The 19746-nt window shown below is 44.0% G+C and overlaps 2 protein-coding genes across 17 annotated transcripts in view; both read right to left on the reverse strand.

Moving 5' to 3' along the window:
• Positions 1 to 2745: 2745 nt before the first annotated feature.
• The window catches only part of LOC137293454 (SPARC-related modular calcium-binding protein 1-like), a 61585-nt gene continuing 44584 nt past the window's right edge, over positions 2746 to 19746 (reverse strand). For 4 of the 16 annotated variants that reach the window (XM_067824005.1, XM_067824003.1, XM_067824002.1 and 1 more), the window contains exons 7-14: positions 16560 to 16601; positions 14041 to 14136; positions 12824 to 13063; positions 11638 to 11734; positions 11207 to 11291; positions 8333 to 8495; positions 5566 to 5619; positions 2746 to 4649 (exon numbers count right to left, since the gene is read on the reverse strand). In XM_067824005.1, the coding sequence (XP_067680106.1) occupies positions 4633 to 4649; positions 5566 to 5619; positions 8333 to 8495; positions 11207 to 11291; positions 11638 to 11734; positions 12824 to 13063; positions 14041 to 14136; positions 16560 to 16601 (794 nt within the window). In that variant the 3' untranslated portion in view covers positions 2746 to 4632. Of the gene's footprint in view, positions 4650 to 5565; positions 5620 to 8332; positions 8496 to 11206; positions 11292 to 11637; positions 11735 to 12808; positions 13064 to 14040; positions 14137 to 16559; positions 16635 to 19746 lie in introns of all 16 variants that reach the window. The other 12 variants (XM_067823998.1, XM_067823997.1, XM_067824000.1 and 9 more) reach the window with 5 other exon arrangements.
• LOC137294260 (uncharacterized) lies at positions 14372 to 16096 on the reverse strand. The gene is made up of 3 exons (XM_067825266.1): positions 16058 to 16096; positions 15114 to 15652; positions 14372 to 15076 (listed from the first exon to the last, which is right to left on the reverse strand). The coding sequence occupies exons 1-3, from the start codon at positions 16094 to 16096 to the stop codon at positions 14461 to 14463; spliced, it is 1194 nt and encodes a 397-aa protein (XP_067681367.1). The 3' UTR covers positions 14372 to 14460.

Below are 19746 nucleotides of genomic sequence, written 5' to 3' on the forward strand. Positions count from 1 at the left end.
AATGAATACAGAGGAGTATGACCATGTCATCATCGAGAACACTCTGCAGCCTTGCCTACATGCCAGTCCTCATGTTGCACTCATCTACCAAGACGACAGTGCACCCTAAAAATATTAGAAACGCAGTTGTTCGATTTAGCCTGGGTCTTACAAGTCCAATGATCAATGAAGGTAGAAAACGTGATCTAGAAAAGTCTTTACGATTATGCCATTTGTGTAGTTCTGGAACTGAAGATCAATTCCATTTTATGTTTTTGTGCCCAACTTTAAAGTTACTGCCAAGAAAAATATCTTGGCGAACATTATTGTCCAAATCATACCAGTTATACCGTTTTCGTTAATCTCATGGCTTCCAAAAATGGAGCAATTTTGTCTGATCTGACATTTTGTGTACGTCACGCACTGATACTAGCAGATTCTATTGCATGATTAATCTACCTGCACACTGAATGTTAATATCTATGTTTCTAATAATTGATTGAATGACTACAGCAGCATGAATTATTGTATATATGGATTGTAATAAACACTTGGAACTTACTCATCGTGCTGAGATCATTACCGACCATAAGAGACGGCATAACATTATATAATACAAACATCCACCTGACGAAGAGGCACAATCGTTGTGTAAACAATAAAGAAAGAGTTGACATCCATAACATTAGAATACCCACTTCTAAATGCCTCTCAAGAATCTCATCAGCATAACATTGAATCCCTTGGCCAAGTGCAAGTCCAGATTTTAATTCGATCAAAAAACGTGTGGTGCGCGATTGGTAGGCGTATGTCCGCCAGGAAACCGCACGTGGCCACCATTCGAGAGCTCAGGCAGGTCGTGCTTGATACATGGGCCAGTCTGCCCCTGCTTGTTGTTCATACACTCATGCTATCGTTGAGGAGACGCTTTCAGGTGATTCAGGCTCATGGCGGATATACGAACTACTGATGACGCAGTTATTGTTTTAAACGCCAAATTCAGTGGATCCCATGTCAAGAACTTCGATTGTTCCACAAAACATTACAGAGTTGACAAATTGAAGACATGTTTATCAAAATGTAAATACCTTTTGGTTTATCTAGTTTTGGTTAATTTACCACTATCTTTCTCCAATGGTATGGATGATCTTGGTTTCATAAATACACTGTGTAGCTGTATTGTGTAGCTACTTCCACATAGTACAGAATGTATTTATATCACATTTCTGAAGGTCATGTTGCATTTTGCATAGCAAATATCCACCTGGAAGCTTTCGTGTCTTCACATTTTAGGTGTTTCATCCCGTCTGCCTGTATCACCTCATACAGGTGTGTCATCCCCGTCTGTCTGTCGCATCTAATGCAGGTGTATCATCCCATCTGTCTGTAGCACCTAGTAGAGATGTGCCATCCCTGGTAGCACCTAGTATAGGTGTATCATCAACGTCTGCCTGTAGCACCCAGTACAGGTATATCATCCCCGTCAGCCTGCAACACCTAGTACTGGTGTACCATCCCTGGTAGCACCAGATACAAGTGTATCATCCCCGTCAGCCTGCCGCACCAGTAACAAGTGTATGGTGTCTCGCTTCTCATTCACCATCAAAGAGTGGCATGTGATGTGAAGCACCAAAGATAATTTAAATAAATATGTCGATATATGGAAAGGATAAATGGATAGATGGATGTATGGCTCGGGGGTATTGGGTGCCAAATATCATGACACGATTGAACAGGTGCAAGTGTGATTACACAGTGCCATTTAGAAAGTGGTCAGATGTAGCACGTTATATTTGGGATGACGCTTTCTTCGTAAAGTAAAGGTTCTTGTTCTACACGACATTTAAGTCAACACATCCTTAAAAGGTCAGTGACATCTACAGATTTTTGTTGTACTAACTTTGACCTTCCTTCGGTGGGAGATGAATACTACGTCCTTTACATAAGAGAGGAATATACACACTTAAAAACAGTTTTCTTACTTCGTTGGAAAAACATCATGATGTTAGAATCATGTTCGAAAATTTATTCAACTCCCGTGGTTGTACTACGCACAATGGCTTTATATTTATGCAAGTTGTTCAAAATGAGATCGACAGAACATGTGACCTAAATATACTTTATCTTTCAACTGCACCATGGGGCATGTGGCCTGAATTATGAATAAACATGATTGATGATGAATGAATTGACGTCAACTCCATCCTGGTAGCATGTATTGTCATGTGACCGCCCCATTTTAAAGCATGCTGCGCTTGTTTCTTCGGGGGATTTGTGTTCTATTTGGTGGAGCACCATAAGAGTGCCTTCCTAACATTCTTCTTCCTTCTAACGAAGTGTTTAACATTTAGCTGCACTCTCCGTCAGGATCCGTGCATCAGTTAGATCCAATGATGGACATACAGCTTATTTACATCCCCTAGATAAACACACCACAAACTCTCACCCTTCTAATCTACTGACACACGCTCTCACCCTCCTGATCTACTGACACACACCATCACCCGGCGTATCTGCTTACACACACTCTCACCCTTCTAATCTACTCACACACGCTCTCACCCTCCTGATCTACTGACACACACTCTCACCCGGCGTATCTGCTTACACACATTCTCACCCTGTCGATTTCCTATCCTACCACCCCACCCCACCCACCCCCCACCCCCACCCCGCTCTCCTGAAGTGAATGTTACATTAAGTCACTGCATAAAGGCAACCTCCTCTAATGCTTCAAAGCTGCCTAAAATAAAATAAAAAAACGAAAAAAATTTACATTTTATTCAGATTTCAACAACAAAAATCACTTGTCCACTCCAGTAGAAAAAAAATAACTGGAGGTACGTATCACGTATCCCAATTGGGCTCGTGCATTTGACAGATAGGATACACCATATTTGCCATTTACACAAAATGACAGTTATAAGATGGTCACAAATGAATTTGGTAGCTGTAGTCTGATCACACGTTAAGGGGACAGTTCCCAGATGTTCCTGCATAAAGTTGATAGTTACCGTGTGATCACACGTTAGACTGACAGATAGATACAAAGTGATCATACCTTAAGTGGATAGATCCAATCTAATCATAGTAGGGTTGAATCGGCAAAGACAATGTTCAGTCGGACAATGTTCAGTCGGACAATGTTCAGTCGACAGATACAACGTGACCGTACGTCTAGCGGACAGTGTGAAGTTTAATCATGCGTACAATTGTCAAATACAGAGTGGTCAATCGCTATTAGGAATCGCTTGGTATACAGAAAAAAAGCAAATGTTCGTGGCAGAAATACAATTCATATTACTTTTAAAGTGACAGAGAGTGCCTGGACAGGTATAGATAAAGATTTCAAAGCAGTCTCGTGAAGCAGTAACTTGATAAGCGCAACAGGCCAATGTTCTACCCCTCCCTGCAGTGTGGAGGTGGGCGAAGACGTCAGGCGACAAAGGGGTTTGGTATGTGTCTTATAAGCACTAGTCATCTGCGCCAGACAGACCTCGGACATGAACAACTCGAAGTCCCCTGGATATACTGACCGGTAGAAGCAAACCTCACAATAACATATTACACTTCAGTTCTTAAAACACAAAATAGTTCACGTTAATTGCCTATTCTACGCCCGGATATTCAAAATACATCCTTGTGGTATTGGTGTACGGTGCCAATAAGATCCGTAATCAGTCATGTATATACTGGTATACGTAGAAAGTCGCCCTAACCCATATGAAGCTGTATGGACAAAGCGACATATGTGTTACCACAATCCACATACGTCTGTATGGACAGAGCCACATCTGTGAAGTCACAATCCATATACATCTGTACGAACAAAGCCACATTTGTGTCGTCACAATCCGTATACATGTGTATGGACAAAGCCACATTTGTGTCGTCACAATCCATATACAGCTGTATATATCTCATGCCTGTCGTTACTAAACATGTATGGATTAACGTCAATGGAAATTCAAAGTAATTTATTTCACTGTGACACATCGCACAGGAAATAAAAATCATTTACGGTCTTTGGGTAAGTGTGAATCCATACTCGTGACATCTCCACTGAGCAGTGTTTGTACATACGTCACTTACGGACAGTTCTATACGAAAACATTCTTTAAGTTAATGGATACTTCTTGATCGTTCGGAAACCAACATAACACATATGCACATGGATTTCACACAGGACCAAACAGTAATTTGAAAATAAAAAAGCGCACGTTGGGCAGTTTTGTTTCCTCTTCTTGTGGAGGCAGCTGGCGTCGGTGCAGACATCATTGTTGTAGTAGCCATCACCATCGTTGGTGTCCGTGACAACCCCAGATGTCCTATCTGTATGGCATATGCATGGTGGTGACCATGTACACACGCCTGTACCGCTGCAGCAGCAGTAATGCTGTAAGGCCTGGGTCATGAGCACCTTCCAAGCACCTGTTCGGCCCATACATCAACACGTCTCTCCTTATTGTTTGTCACGCCCTATCACAGGACATTTCACTGTCGCCTTGTAAACAGAGGCCCCCAGCTTCACAATACGCCACACTGTCACACAATATTGCCAAGGTCTCATATAATGATGCAAGCACCAAGTGTCAGCTACTGCACATGCGCACCGCTCGGACCGGAAATAGCGGGTAGTCTCCGGGCAAGCCCTCATGTCAACTGATCCACTGAAAAGAGAGGGGCAGAGTAAGTATACTTTTCTCAATAGCATTGAGAGATTGGCGCTTTTTCGAAGTGATATTAAATTTAGAAACAATAGTTGTAATTTATTTAAAAGAATGAATATATTGGTTTGCTATCGTAACTGAAGATTTGAGTTTCATTCGTCGAAAATGGATACAGAGGGAAAGATGGGGGATGTTGACAGAAACGAAAGTGAGGCTTGCCCGGAGAAGGAGGTCGTCAAGGGGAGTTAAACCACAATGAATTTCTGTGGAGTTTCATGCACGGGTCAGAGATCATGCAGATGTAAGAGGTCATGCAGGAGCAAGGGTCGAGGCGGGTGGTAGCGAGGGGAGAAGAAGCGGCAGCCAGGACGGTGTCCCATCTTTGTGATACAGCAGGCAACACGATGCACTTGCAGAATAACGCGCTTGTCGGCGAGATCTTGTGCAATAAATAAACCTTATGGGCACTCCCACCAGGGGCCCCTATTGACAAGGCAGCAAGAAATACAATCTAGCATGAAATAAGTTATATACACTCTATAAATTACATACAGGTACATTTATGTACATGCCAAGGTGCGTCTGTACGACTAGCTAAACACTGACGCACATCCGGAACTGCAGCCACAACGGCATTGGACAAGCAGTACCCCCGTCGGAACTATTTACATGGCATCTGTTATGGCAGTCATTCAGACGTACACATCACGGTTCATTCAGATGATTCAGCATAGTTCGGCAAGATATCCACTCACAACCACAAGGTCCAACATCGTATTTACAGCTACCAAACAGTATCTGTGTACTTCTGCTTGGATCAGAGGGCTGGGATGTCTGGGAGTGACGTCAGTACCCAGATGAACACTACCAGGATGTATACCTCAACGGTCACATCATCGATCGTGGAGGTACTTACTAAAAGGGTTTTTCTTCCCGCGGCGGTCCAACCCGGGCAACGCGTTATAATTATCTGGAACAGAAGACATGTCGATGAAAAAACATCACTGAGTACAAACAGAAGTTTCGACAATGATACATTAATTCATAGTGAGTGCCCGAGTTTAGTTTTACGTTGCACTCAGCAACATTCCAGCTATATGCCGGCGGTTTGTACAAAATCGAGTCTGGACCAGACAATCCTATTATCAAAAGCACGGACATCGATCTGCGCAATTGGGACATGTGAGCCAATTGGGGAAATGTGAGCCAAGTCAGCAAGTCTGACCACCCAGTCTCCTTAGTCGCCACTTACGACAATCATGGGTTGCTGAAGGCCCCGGACCTTCATGGGCCATACATAAATTTACAATTTATCTTTATTGTGTCAAGGTAAGTCCCACGGTCCTCACAAGTGCAGCGGTCACTCAATATGACTTCATAATGATAATAATAATGCATGTTTTATCAGTCTGTAAAAGATAATTATTTATCGGACAATCCTCGGGCGATGCATGTCAAGACTCATGATGAACGCAAGGAATTTCACAGCTATTTTAAACGTTACCAGTGTTCTTTTGTTGATGACAATGCAGAGTCATATGAAGAGAAACTTTCTGAGAAACCATTGTTTTGTGTATACATGCAGCGTGTGGAACAGAACAGTAATCCAACCGGCTCCTTCGCCTGGTTGAAGACAGCTGGTCGCCTAAATTTGGTTCTCAATGAAAACATTAATGTGAACTGTCGATTTTGCAATGAGTTTACAGAGACTGTCCAACATGTTGTAGTTGGATGCATTTCCTTTGCACAAACATCATAGCTTTAACGAAATGGTGACATTATACGTTGTCTACTAGTCACGATGGGGGGCGTGGGTTGATGTACATCGAGTGACCAGTGAACAACGTATTTATCTTACTGAACACGTCAATGTTCATTTTGAACAGTTTAAAGCATGGGTATCGGATCGTACGCTTCAGCCAACCTGTGCGATTCATTCGATTCGAATCCTGCATTTTGGTGTTTTCCCGGCAGGTATTGTCTAAGTAAAATCGCTGCTGTGTAATTCCCCTTCCTAATATTCATAGGGACTTCATTTAAACGTTGGGCCAAAATTTATTCATGGGAATGCGAGGCAAATCTTTTCGTAGACATCATTAGATTTTTCAGACGAAACAAGAAAAACAAATTTAGAGTTATCTCCCTTCCGCCGATTTGCATTCGCAAAACATCGGTAAGTTCCGTGCATCATGAGTGCTTCAATGTTATTCGAGATAAAGAGGTGATACTACGCAGTACCAAATGAGATGTCATTGGCAGCGGGGTACATTGATAATAACTGAAAAGCGATTAACCAGTCAGAAAACGGCATTTATGTGTGAGGTAAGAAAAAACTCGTTGCTTCTACTACCGTCTTCGCAATGCCTGTGACTTCGAGGTCCATCAATGTTATGATCCTGAACATGTCCACGGATTCTTGGAAAATGATGTTTTCAAACTTCTCAGGAATAGGCCAATATACAGCCTCAGAAGTCCAGCCAACAAACCTGATGTTATCCTTTTTGATACAGCCAATGAATATACCAATTTTCTGTCTCTTTGATAGTAACGTGATCGGCAAGATTCAGGAAAATTATTCCAAATATGCGGACATTGTACACTGTATTCAGGCACCCCATTGTTCACGGTGCCTTCGTTTGATACTTCTATCTCTTAGTGCAGATGAGGAGAGTTCTCCACCTTGGAGCACAGCTCTTTTGAAATTCTGGGTAATTCAGAAGGCTGCAGTGTTGGTGAGCCTACGTATCTGGAGCCTGAAACGTTCTTAGTGGGATGGATTAGGCTGTGCTCCCTGGGAGATATCCCTTTCACTGCCTTGACTGCGTAATGATGAGCCTCACCATATGATATCCTCCCAACACCTGGTGGACATGTTTGAGAGAGGAGATGGAAGTTTAGCCTCTCCCCACCCAAGAGTGGCGCTTTACCCTTTATAGACAACAAAGACGTACATCATCTTCAGCGTATTCTCTATGGAAAGCCTATTCTGAACCTTGATACCATCAAACATGTTGGAATTTAAAACTTTAACTCATGATGTCGACTAATCAAAGCCTGCTCCAAACTGAAAGCTGCAGTGATATCCATGCTAAAATCCTATCACAAGTTCTAAACTACTTCAGAAAACATGTCTTCCAAAAGCATGCTACAGATGCGTACTTCGGTCCTACTCACTAAGTGTGAAATATTGAACGAGCACAACGGTTCTGAATTAAAGTGACTAAAGGTCTCGCACAAACAACCAGGCCTGAGCGTGGTATGCTCTGTTAGGATGGTTACCCATAAAAGCCCACATCAACAAAAGCAAACTCCTGTTCTTTGGAACAGGAATGCATACTACAAGCTACTTATGATACGAACCTGTGTCTTGACAAACAAATTTGTGCGAAAGTGTAACTTTTGTGACTATCTGACAGTTGTTTAGTACACTGGACGTCTCCACCAATACATACGGTGGAAGCTGTGATTGTCAAGAAGTCAATCTCTGATGTTGAAACTACAGCATTGCATCAACGGGTCAACGTGGATCGTGATTCATGGGAAAGGGTAGAGTGATCCATGGGAAAGGGTAGAGTGGTCAAACAGAAGGGCCAGGGACAATCGACATTTCAGGCTGACAACTGATAAAATCCTGCCGACTGTCAAGCAAATACACGCACACCGAGTACCATAGAATGTTTTACCCTTTCTGTTAAGACCAAGACAGTCTTTCCACTCGTCGAATTCAACCCGTTGATCGCTATTTGCGTCACAATAGCGGAGGAAATTTCGGCGGCACTTGCGAGGATATTTCTTATTTTTCAAGTTAGTTTTTCGCAGTTTTTTCCATTCTTTCCTCTCTAGTATCTGAAACAAGGAACAAAAGAAGCAAATATATATTCAGCATCTATTAAGGTGTCAGAAATGGCATTAGGCGAGAAACTTCCCATACGGTTGTACGTGAATGAAAAGTCAACCAGTGCATTGCATTGCGATACGCCTCTATCAATCTTAACACCTTCTATTCAGAAAACGGCACTTCGTTCTGCGTGTCTAGTTCTAAACTCAGGAATGACGAAAACAATAATAAAAGCAGCAGTAAACTGGTGTAAAGTAAAGACCTGGAAACAGTTACCGACAGAGAACTGTTATCAGGCCATTAAGGACCTGGACATAGCAAACGACAAAAACGTGATGTCAGGCAAGTAAAGACCTGGAGCCAGACACTGTTTTCAGGCAAGTAAAGACCTGGAAAGAGTTTCCGACAGAGAACTGTTGAATCGAAAGAAACAGCTGGATATCATTTGGTTGGCGTACGTTGTGAACCTTGTTCTCTTCATGTTCTGTATCTGACAGCGTTTGATAGCTTAACATCGTCAGCTGAAATATCGCAAGGGCTCCCATATCACTCCAGGCAGCATTAATTCATTAAGTAATTCTTCCATTGTCTGAAAGATTTTGGAATATTATCAAGGACAATATAAATCTACCCTAACACTTGATTTTCGGAAACCTTTTTCTGATCCACAGATTTAGTGTTAATAACTTACCACGGTACCTTGTCTTTATTCCTAGTGGTCTTCACAAGAACTATCCGTAGGAGTTACCTTCCCTGACTTAATAGCATGTACCTCATGATTTTTTCAAAGGTACCTAACAAAGCCACTCTGGGATTCCTGGGGAAGGATGCGCGGGGGTCTCAATAAATGTTCGAGCTCCAATGGCGCAAGCATACTAAATTTCTGTTAACTGAAGTTCTCGCTTCCAGCCTCCTTTTCTCCGTCCCAAGGCGGCAACCAGTGACCCAAATTTGTGCAGAATGTCTTGGGTCACACCCCTAAGGTACAGAGCCGTGAATGTGTTGGATGACGCCCATGGGCAAGCTCTCATGACCTGCTCGTTAGAGACTATCCACCATGAAGTTAAGGATGACCTGTTGTAGCAGTTAAGGGCTCTTAAATATTAGCACACCCTAAACAGACATGGCGCAAAACTGTCTGGACTTCATAACAGAAAATGGTTAAGTGAATAGGGAAGATACCCAGGTAGGTTCACAAACAAAATGTCATGCTTAGGGTTCTGCACATGCAATAATAACCAAACTCTCATAGCACTTAATGTCCCGGTAGTACTAAGAACAAAAATTATAAGATAACGATTTATGCATTGTTGGGTGATAAGTCTTACATCAGTGTTGATTCAGTGAGTGTCGTGAATGTAAAGAAAACGTTTGAACTTACATTTCAAATGAAAGTGAACATGACAGAGGGAACATGGAAATGTCTGCAGTGACCACAAGTAGGGTTATGGGTTAGCTTCAAGTAATCGGCACATGTGCAGACACAGGTGGGCGACGTTCAATAATTCATCTCCTGAAAGGTATTGACAGTTTGCAACTGCACCAATCATATGAAAATGACGCAGGTGATCCTACTGCAAGAAGAACGTCCCTTGGATCGCCATGCATTGCCCTGCATAGACAATCTAAGAAGTCATGGGTTCCACTGATATGACGTCGTAGGCTGCACTAAATATGATATATCGTAGGCTGTACACATGTGGCATGTCATAGGCTGCACTGATGTGACATGTGGGAGACTGCACTAATATGACATATCGTAGGTTTCACTGACAAGACATATCGTAGGCTGCACTAATACCACATTATAGGCTGCACTAATACCACATTGTAGGCTGCACTAATATGACATATCGTAGATTGCACTATTATGACATTTCGTAGGCTGCACCGAAGAGAAACTATCCCAAGACAAAAACACACAGTCAAGCTTATGATAAATTCATTTGGCAGAGACGTTACTTCTGACGTTCAGTCAAAGACAGAGACATAACTTCACGCTTCAACAAGATAATGCCCGTCCATATGTCGCTTGTGTTGTGTACAGTTCCTGAGAAGACATTCCGGTAGTCTCCTGCTTCTCCGGAGCTGTCCCCCATCGAACATGTTTAGGATGAAATGGAGAGACCTTTAAGTTAATCTCAACATCAGCCAATGACGTAGGCTGAACTGGAAGAAGCGTTGGATTCAGAGACGAAACATCATTCCCCAACGTCTACGCGTCGTTGTCCTCTCAGAAAGAGTTGAAAGACAGGAAAATAGGCCAGAGACAGGATGAGGCTGAACAAAGACAAGAGAGACAACCGGAGACAGGGAGGGGATGGTAGAGGCAAACAAAACGACGTTCAGGGAAAGGTCAAGGAGGAAATGAGATGAGAATTAAATATTAAAAAAGAATGTAAAGACAACAAAAACAAAACAAATAAAAAACCAAACTAAAACAAAATATAAATAAGAACAGAGACAGGGTGACAGGATGCACGGAGACCCCAAAAAGGCGTCCGGAGTCAAGGAGGTGATGAACAGAGACAAACATGAACGGACAGGGGCAGGTAAGGATGCGCAGATACAAAATGAGAGTGGTCGCTCTCAGAGGATGAGCAGACAACGTGTAGTTTGAGGACAACGTGTGTGTTTCATCTCTGATCGGCAATTACACCATCCTTTCTTGCATTATTGGCACAGTTGGCCATATTACACACCTGGCGTGGGAACTCACCCCATTGTTATTGGTGTCGAGCGAGACCAGCTTCCAATGGGCAACCATCTCAATCTCGGTCAGTCCTTTCGGGTCGAGCGGCGACCTGCAACACCACAAGTTACTTTGTATCGTTAGCAATTACATCTATGTAGTAGATAAATGCACATAATATAGTTATGAGCCTTGCTGTTGTCCAGTGTTAGAATATTCCAGCCATATAATACGGAAAGAAACTAGTTTCGCAGATCTTAAGTGATGTGACAACTCTCAGCCATTGAACTTACTGACTCATTTTTGTCTGACAGTTTAATTAATAACCATGTGTTCAAAAGAATTAGATCAGAGGTACACTAAAAAGGTGCACCCTTTTTTTCTATTATACGGGTTCCTTAAGTAATGTCGCCAGAAGAGACTCCTTTAATTTGGGTATGGTAAATTCGACCATGAACCTTATGGCTGATGCATTGCTTCCTTGCTCTCTCCTCTCCTCGCTCAAGTCCGACATCAGGTCAGCAAGGAAGCGGCGCTTCTGGCTGAGAGGGCAACCTGCAACCACATGTACAACTATGACAACAGCCACATCATCTCTTCTGATAAGAAGTCTCTTCTTCTGTATGAAGACTTCCAGTTTTCCCCATTCATATATTCCTCTAAATTTAAAATGCCAATCCCCCTTCACAATTCTTATGTCAACATGTAGAAATAAATCCGTTCCCCTTCTATACTTCCCTTTCACGGATAACCCTATACTTCTCTTTGAAGGAAAACCTATATTTCACTCCAAAGGCAATTCTCTACTTCCGTCCCACGTACTCATCTACTTCCCACCAGGTAGGTAATCCTCCATTCCCACCACAGGTAATCCTCCATTCCCACCACAGGTAATCCATCACAGGTAATCCTCCATTCCCACCACAGGTAATCCTCCATTCCCACCACAGGTAATCACTCCATTCCCACCACAGGTAATACTCCATTCTCACCACAGGTAATCCACCACAGGTAATACTCCATTCTCACCACAGGTAATCCCCAATTCCCACCAGGTAGGTAATCCTCCATTCCCACCACAGGTAATCCTCCATTCCCACCAGGTAGGTAATCACTCCATTCTCACCACAGGTAATTCTCCATTCCCACCAGGCAGGTAATCCTCCATTCCCACCACAGGTATTACCTCACATGTAATCCTGTACTTTCTACATCAGGTAATCCTTTATCTTGCACAACAGGAAACCTTATATTTCACCCTACGGGCAATCCTATACTTTCCTCCACAGGTAATTCTCTTCTTCACTGTACATACAGGGTCTGTTCCCATCCAAGGAGGAGTTTCATTTCCCCTTTCATTTCTCCGCTTCCGCTATTCCACCCATTATCCTCCGTATCAAATCAACAAAGGGTGTGGCAGTATCTCCATCTTTGCAAAGATGTGTTGTCGATGTGAATATGGACACCGAAATACATATTATGTCCGCCACACTGGTACAGGAGCGCTAATCTATCAAGCGTTGCCCCTCACTCCTGGGATCACAACGTACATCATCTGTCGGTACTGCGGCTTCTACCAATCCCATTGCCACCACCAAGTTAACGGAAGCTAGTTCCAGATGAACTCACCCTTTATCAACTCACCCTTCATAGGCCTGTCTTCACTAATTGAACAGTTGGGTTCCACAGCATGTGTAGATGTTCCCGGTATCGGCATCCCTGTGGCCTCCTCCACACACCAGCAGTACTGGGTGGCTTCGTGACACTGGGCTTTGCTCCACTTCCCATCCTCCTGACAACGAGGGATGTAGATGTTGGCGTTGGGTTCCTGGCTGTCCTGGGTCAGAGCAGCCTCTCTCTCCTCCACGCAGCTCTTGTTGGTGTCTGTGACGAGATCAGAGACTCTGCTACTGGGATAAGATCAAATATGACTGTACGAATGGATATAAGGTTTGAGAGCTATCAGGAACCTATGGGGTATCGTTAACTTAGTTGTGGGCTGCAAAAACAAATTAAACGATCGGCCCCTTATGGGTCCGGATGACAAATGCAGCTTACATAAACATATAACAGTTATCATAACATGATTGTGACAAGCGGTCTTATTTACAAATTATGTATCATGATGGGCGAAGTGGCAGCAGCCAATCCTGAGTCAATGAATGGTTCGTGTACAGTCAGGCCTCACGCTCTCGATCTGCCGGGTCGTTGCTTTATTTCGAAATATCTACTAAGTAAAGGTATCTTTGGATACAAAGTTTTCCTGATGATAATTCCGAGATATAACTTCCATGTAATTTCTGTTGGGATGTCATCTATCTCTGCCGGGAAGAATCTGGTAAAGGACCACGTGATGACGCCATGATGCTCGCTGGACCACATCCAAGCTCCGCCATTAAGCAATCGCAGACTCAACCCACTACTCTGAAACCGGTTCAAGGAACTCAAACTTGCAAGGCTCATCGCACTACACGTAAACCGGTTCAAGAAACTGGAAGTTAAATATGTTTGGCGTTGGAACAGATTGACATGCGATGATATATTTACACTACTTTCATTTCCTATGTCCGGGTCCGTGTCTCTGAACCGGTTTTGGAACTAGTTGTAGAGATGCTAAGGGAAACAGCAAAGCATTCAACTAAACTGGGCTAAAAGCAACGACCCGGCTCACCACCTATGTGATACCTTCGCCTTCCAGAGGACAACGCTACACCTACATCTTACTGCACAGAATGAATAGCGTCATCAAAATCTGACACGTCTGGTGGAGACACAATCCTAAGGATCTTAAACTGTTTGCATCTCTGGCAGATATTTCACACGTTTGGCTTGGGAATGGCGGGATTGATAAAGTGATTTACATGTTCTCTCCGGCGTCTTACGATGCTTTTTCGGCTCGGGTGTGTTGGCGAGGGTGAGAGCCGGGTTCCACACTGGTCGGGACTGGAAGAATGTGTCTGTGCGAGGACAAAGGAAAGTAGAGCACCTGTCAGTGGTGATGTCACCAGAGTGTCAAGGTCACAGTTTATATAGTCACGTGTTTCAATGCTAATCGTTACGAGTTTCTCATCTTTAATCCATGAAAGTTGTTTTAAGAAAGAAACTTCAAACCGGATACGGAAAATCTTGTGATGGTAAAGAGAGCCACAATGGCCAACATGCAGCCTAACGAGGAAAGGTCGGGAAGGGTCGACATGCTGGCTACAACAGAGGTGAAGCTAATGTGCATAGACAAGCAAAGCGGAAGTGTGCCTCATCAAACCGCGCAGTCCGTGACGGTCTTACCACGTCGTCGCCGGTGTCGTTGAGGAAGCAGAGGTTGCAAAGAGGCGGGTGTCTGGGACGCGACACAGCTGATGGTTAGTCTGTGATTTGACTGATGTGATGTGACATAGCTGGTGGATATTCTGTGATTTGACTGATGTGATGTGACACAGGTGGTGGATATTCTGTGTGTGGACTGATGTGATGTGACACAGGTGGTGGATAGTCTTTGTGTGGACTGATGTGATGTGACACAGGTGGTGGATAGTCTGTGTGGACTGATGTGATGTGACACAGGTGGTGGATAGTCTGTGTGTGGACTGATGTGATGTGACACAGGTCGTGGATAGTCTGTGTGTGGACTGATGTGATGTGACACAGGTGGTGGATAGTCTGTGTGTGGACTGATGTGATGTGACACAGGTGGTGGATAGTCTGTGTGTGGACAGACGTGATGTGACACAGGTGGTGAATATTCTGTGGTTGGACTGATGTGATGTTACACAGGTCGTGGATAGTCTCTGTGTGGACTGATGTGATGTGACACAGGTCGTGGATAGTCTCTGTGTGGACTGATGTGATGTGACACAGGTGGTGGATAGTCTGTGTGTGGACTGATGTGATGTGACACAGGTGGTGGATAGTCTGTGTGTGGACTGATGTGACACAGGTGGTGGATAGTCTGTGTGTGGACTGATGTGATGTGACACAGGTGGTGAATATTCTGTGGTTGGACTGATGTGATGTTACACAGGTCGTGGATAGTCCCTGTGTGGACTGATGTGATGTGGCACAGGTGGTGGATAGTCTGTGTGTGGACTGATGTGATGTGACACAGGTGGTGGATAGTCTGTGTGTGGACTGATGTGATGTGACACAGGTGGTGAATATTCTGTGGTTGGACTGATGTGATGTTACACAGGTCGTGGATAGTCCCTGTGTGGACTGATGTGATGTGGCACAGGTGGTGGATAGTCTGTGGTTGGACTGATGTGATGTGACACAGGTGGTGGATAGTCTGTGTGTGGACTGATGTGATGTGACACAGGTGGTGGATAGTCTGTGGGTGGATAGTCTGTGTGTGGATTGATGTGATGTGACACAGGTGGTGGATAGTCTGTGTGTGGACTGATGTGATGTGACACAGGTGGTGGATAGTCTATGGTTAGATTGATGTGATGTGACACACAGACTGCTAGAGAAAGAACACTAAACGCTAACAGTTCTTACGCTTGTATGTGTCGTTCAGTCATAAACCTTTATGATTCATGAATTTGCAGCACACCTTCTCGCGACTATCGAGACTAATCTGACGTTTCCTCTAATCGAGTCAAACGATGAGAACTACACCCAGGTGAGGGACGACTGAGGTCGCCAGCGCCAGCAGTAGCAGACAGGTGTGCAGGACAAAACAAGGGGCACACAAGCGAAAGGAAAGTAGCGGCGTGGATTTGGAAGGGGGTGGGGTTTGCTAAAAGGTAGGCTTAGTTAGATTTCACTAATTCTTAGTTTTCGTGCTTGATCATGCTTGGCTGAGTCTCACGCTACTTGACAAAAAAACGTGATCGAAAAAGTAAAAAATATGACATGGACATTGCAACAGTAAGCCTCTACTGTGGCAGCAGCTACAGGCACCACGGCGTAGCTAGGCATGTGCGCCTGGCGTCATGGCGGCCATCAGGCTCCTGGCTCAGTGTATGTTGCTACAGGCCGGAGTACACAGGAGAAAGTAGTTACTGTTCCGTGTCTTCTCTGGCAGTTATACTCAGAAAGTCACACAAAATGTTGTTTTATAATTTTAGCAAAGTCTTGACAACACTTACATAGCAGCAACTAATGGTGACTGTTAGTGGGAGCGCGTCAAGTTAGGGGTGACGGCTAATGGCAGAATACGTCAAACAGTCCGTGGCAAGCACGGAAGTAGGGCACGTGCATTCCGTACAAAGGGGGAGTTCAAACAAAAAACATAAACACAACGTTGTAATATACATAAAACATTCCATATTAAGAACATTATGAGAGGCTAGTAGGTCATGCAAACACAGGATACAACGACATGCCGGAAATCGGCACAGCGCACTGCATGCCGGGAAAATGAAAAGTAAAAGACCTATACCTTGTTTCTTCTGTGCAACCGTTGGCTCCGTGGTGCGCCCATCTGAGTTCAGAGATATGAACAAGTGAAAAGAGTCTATAAACAGGAGGTACCCCACTCTGTTCATGCATCAGTCTGTGTATTGCACGTTCCCGGTGTATGGGCGGTGTTAGTGTTAAAGGGACAGATCCAGCACAGTCTCAGCCCAACACCAGTCTCCGTTCACAGCAAAACTTTATGGAGGGGATTTTACGTTTTGGGATTTGAGCAAATGGAATGTGGAGAGGCTTGATATATAATGATTATACTTAAAGTGTTCACAGTGAAACGGACGTGGAAGGAATTAAGACTGTGCCGAACCCAGCGTTGACAGACGACAGATGACATGGCAAAGAGGAGCAGATACCGTAACCATAGCAACATAACATTCATGTTTGATATACAGAAATACGTGAAAACGTAAAGCAGCCTCATACAGTACAATTTGTCACTTGAAGCTGGCAAAGATACCTAATGGAAATAGAAGGCTCACAAGAAACACTTCAGCCTATGCTAGTTCCATGGACACTACATGGTTATCTGGAAGGACGAACTATTTTCCTTGTCAGGAAACATTATGTTCACACCAACACAAACACATTGATTACCTCTGACAATTAACAATATTCCATTCAAAGACAAGAGAAATGCGTACAACATATATGCGCCTATATTCAGTTTTGTATTTAGCATCCATGCTGTGATCTGATGATAATGAAAATCCCTCTGAAACTTCAATTATCGTTGAACATTAGTGTAACTTCATGTTACGGATATGATATACTACCGACAGAAAATAAGGGAACCAAGAAATTGAATGTAGATGACTTTGACTGTGACAGGGCGTTATCGTGGTGTATCTCCCAAACGCATCATCCAATGACAATGGAATTTCGCATAATGCATGCCCAGCACTTGCTACACGTGCATACAGAACTTAACTCCTGTAAATGTACTGGAGAAGTCGCAATCACTAATGCAATAGAGATTGACACTTACCGACAGAAATGCCTCCGAGGCAGTATCTCGGTGAAGCAACAAAATGGAGAATTGTGGGGATGATAGGGGGGGGGGGGGGAACATCATTATGTGAAGTTGCCCGGCAGATGGGTAAATCAAAAAGTGTAATTTCACGCCTGTGGGATAAGTACTGTCAAACGGGTGGGGTTGCAACGAGACCTGGGCGTGGTAGACCAAAATCAACGACACCACGACAGGATCGTCTCATTACGTTAATTGCTCTACGCGATAGGTTTAAATCGGCCCCTGCCATCAATAGAGAATTCCGCACACTCACTTGAAGACGCATTTCAAGCTCAACCGTTAAAAACCGACTCTATCAAGCTCGTCTGAAAGCAAGACGGCCTTTTAAGGGTGTCACCCTTTCAGCTCACCATAAGCGCCAAAGATTGGCATGGGCTAGGCAGCACCAGGGACGGGCTATGCGCCACTGGCGTTACACCATGTTCTCTGATGAGTCAAGGTTTTGCCTACGATTCACAGATGGCAGAAAACGTTGTTGGCGTCGGAGCGCGGAGCGATATGCCAGAGCAGCAATTCTTGACCATGATCGGTATGGAGGTGGTACTGTCATGGTGTGGGGTGAGATTACACATGACAGACGATCAGATTTGGTCATCATTAACGGAGCCATGACTGGTCAGCGATACGTTGTCCAAATATTGCGTCCTGTTGTGGCTCCATTGGCTTGAGTTATCGGCCGAAATTTTGTATTCCAAGATGATAATGCCAGACCACATCGGGCCCGAATTGTCTCCGCTTATCTCCGACAAGAAGGTATCCAGACATTGGACTGGCCCCATAAGTCCCCAGACCTGTCCCCAATTGAACATCTCTGGGACGTTCTTGGTCGAAGGGTGTACGCCAGGGACCCAGGACCCGCCAACCTGGCCCAGCTTGGTGCAGCTCTCCAAGAGGAATGGCGGGCAATACCACGGGCAACCATCCGGAAATTGATTAACAGCATGCCATCAAGGTGCCGTGAATGTGTTGCCCAACATGGTGGACAAACCAGATATTGAACTTGACGCCTAAAATTGATTTAGTGGATATTTAAAGCAGTTTCAAATTCGCTATTATTTCATTAGTTCTTGTCGGTAGTATATGATATTTTCTACACCTTCGTCGTTTAAAAAACCGGTGATGTTTGAGTACCTATCATAATCATTTCTGTGGATGATGTTAGAGCATTAAATCTATCAGGTGAACTGTCAATGCTAATTGTGGCATTCATGTGGGAACATTACCAGTCCGCCATTGCCAGTGTTCTCGATTACCATGATGTATGTCCTCAGTTCCCTAACAACAAGTACCCGCAAAATACTAACTAGTTGTGAAAGGTGATACATATATTTGCACCATCTAAGATCAGTAATAAAAGCATGGAAAACGTTCACCTTACAGAACCTCGATTAGAACGACGGGCTTACACCACTGGTTGTCTCATCTTACGATTAGAGCATTTATACAAGAACTCATGGTTGTCAGATAAAACGTGGAGCCGACAATACAAGCTGAAGGAGTGTACAGAGATGTGTAAAGAGGCGGAAAAACCAAACCGGAAGCGGAAGTAGTTATGGCGACCATGTCAGTATTGCGATGACAGGCCGCCAGTTGCCGCTCCAGCAGCACCGGCCTACACAACACCAGAGGGAGTGGTGCTGGAGCGAATACCGCCAGTCTTGGTGTCACGTGACTGTAAACGTAACCCGTTTGTTTCTTTGGCTTAGAAATATTTCGGCTCTAGTGGTTCTTGCAATAGTATTAGAAGAGGACCATGATGTAGATTTGGCAGTAATAATGCAACCTATAAGATGCTGAAGCTGCAGGGTGCAGGAATTCAGTGCGTCATTAGCAAGAGAGGAAGACTACTTACACACTTCATGGAATGGCACTCACAGGCTACCATCCACAGGCTACCACTCACAGGCTACCACTCACTGGTCACACAACGTGTGCCACACGCCAGTTAGAATCTCTTTGCTTAGTGTCGAACATTTACACAGAAATATGTATTTCGCATGTCCTGAGGTAGGCCTTGGCCATATTTTCTAACTAAACCGTCCAACCTTTTGTACTATTCCCCTACTCACCTGGAAACTAAACCAATAAACTGTATTTCAGAAGTCCTGTTTGGTCATGATTCAGT

This window comes from Haliotis asinina, chromosome 8, assembly GCF_037392515.1.
Source record: "Haliotis asinina isolate JCU_RB_2024 chromosome 8, JCU_Hal_asi_v2, whole genome shotgun sequence".
NCBI lineage: Eukaryota > Metazoa > Mollusca > Gastropoda > Lepetellida > Haliotidae > Haliotis > Haliotis asinina.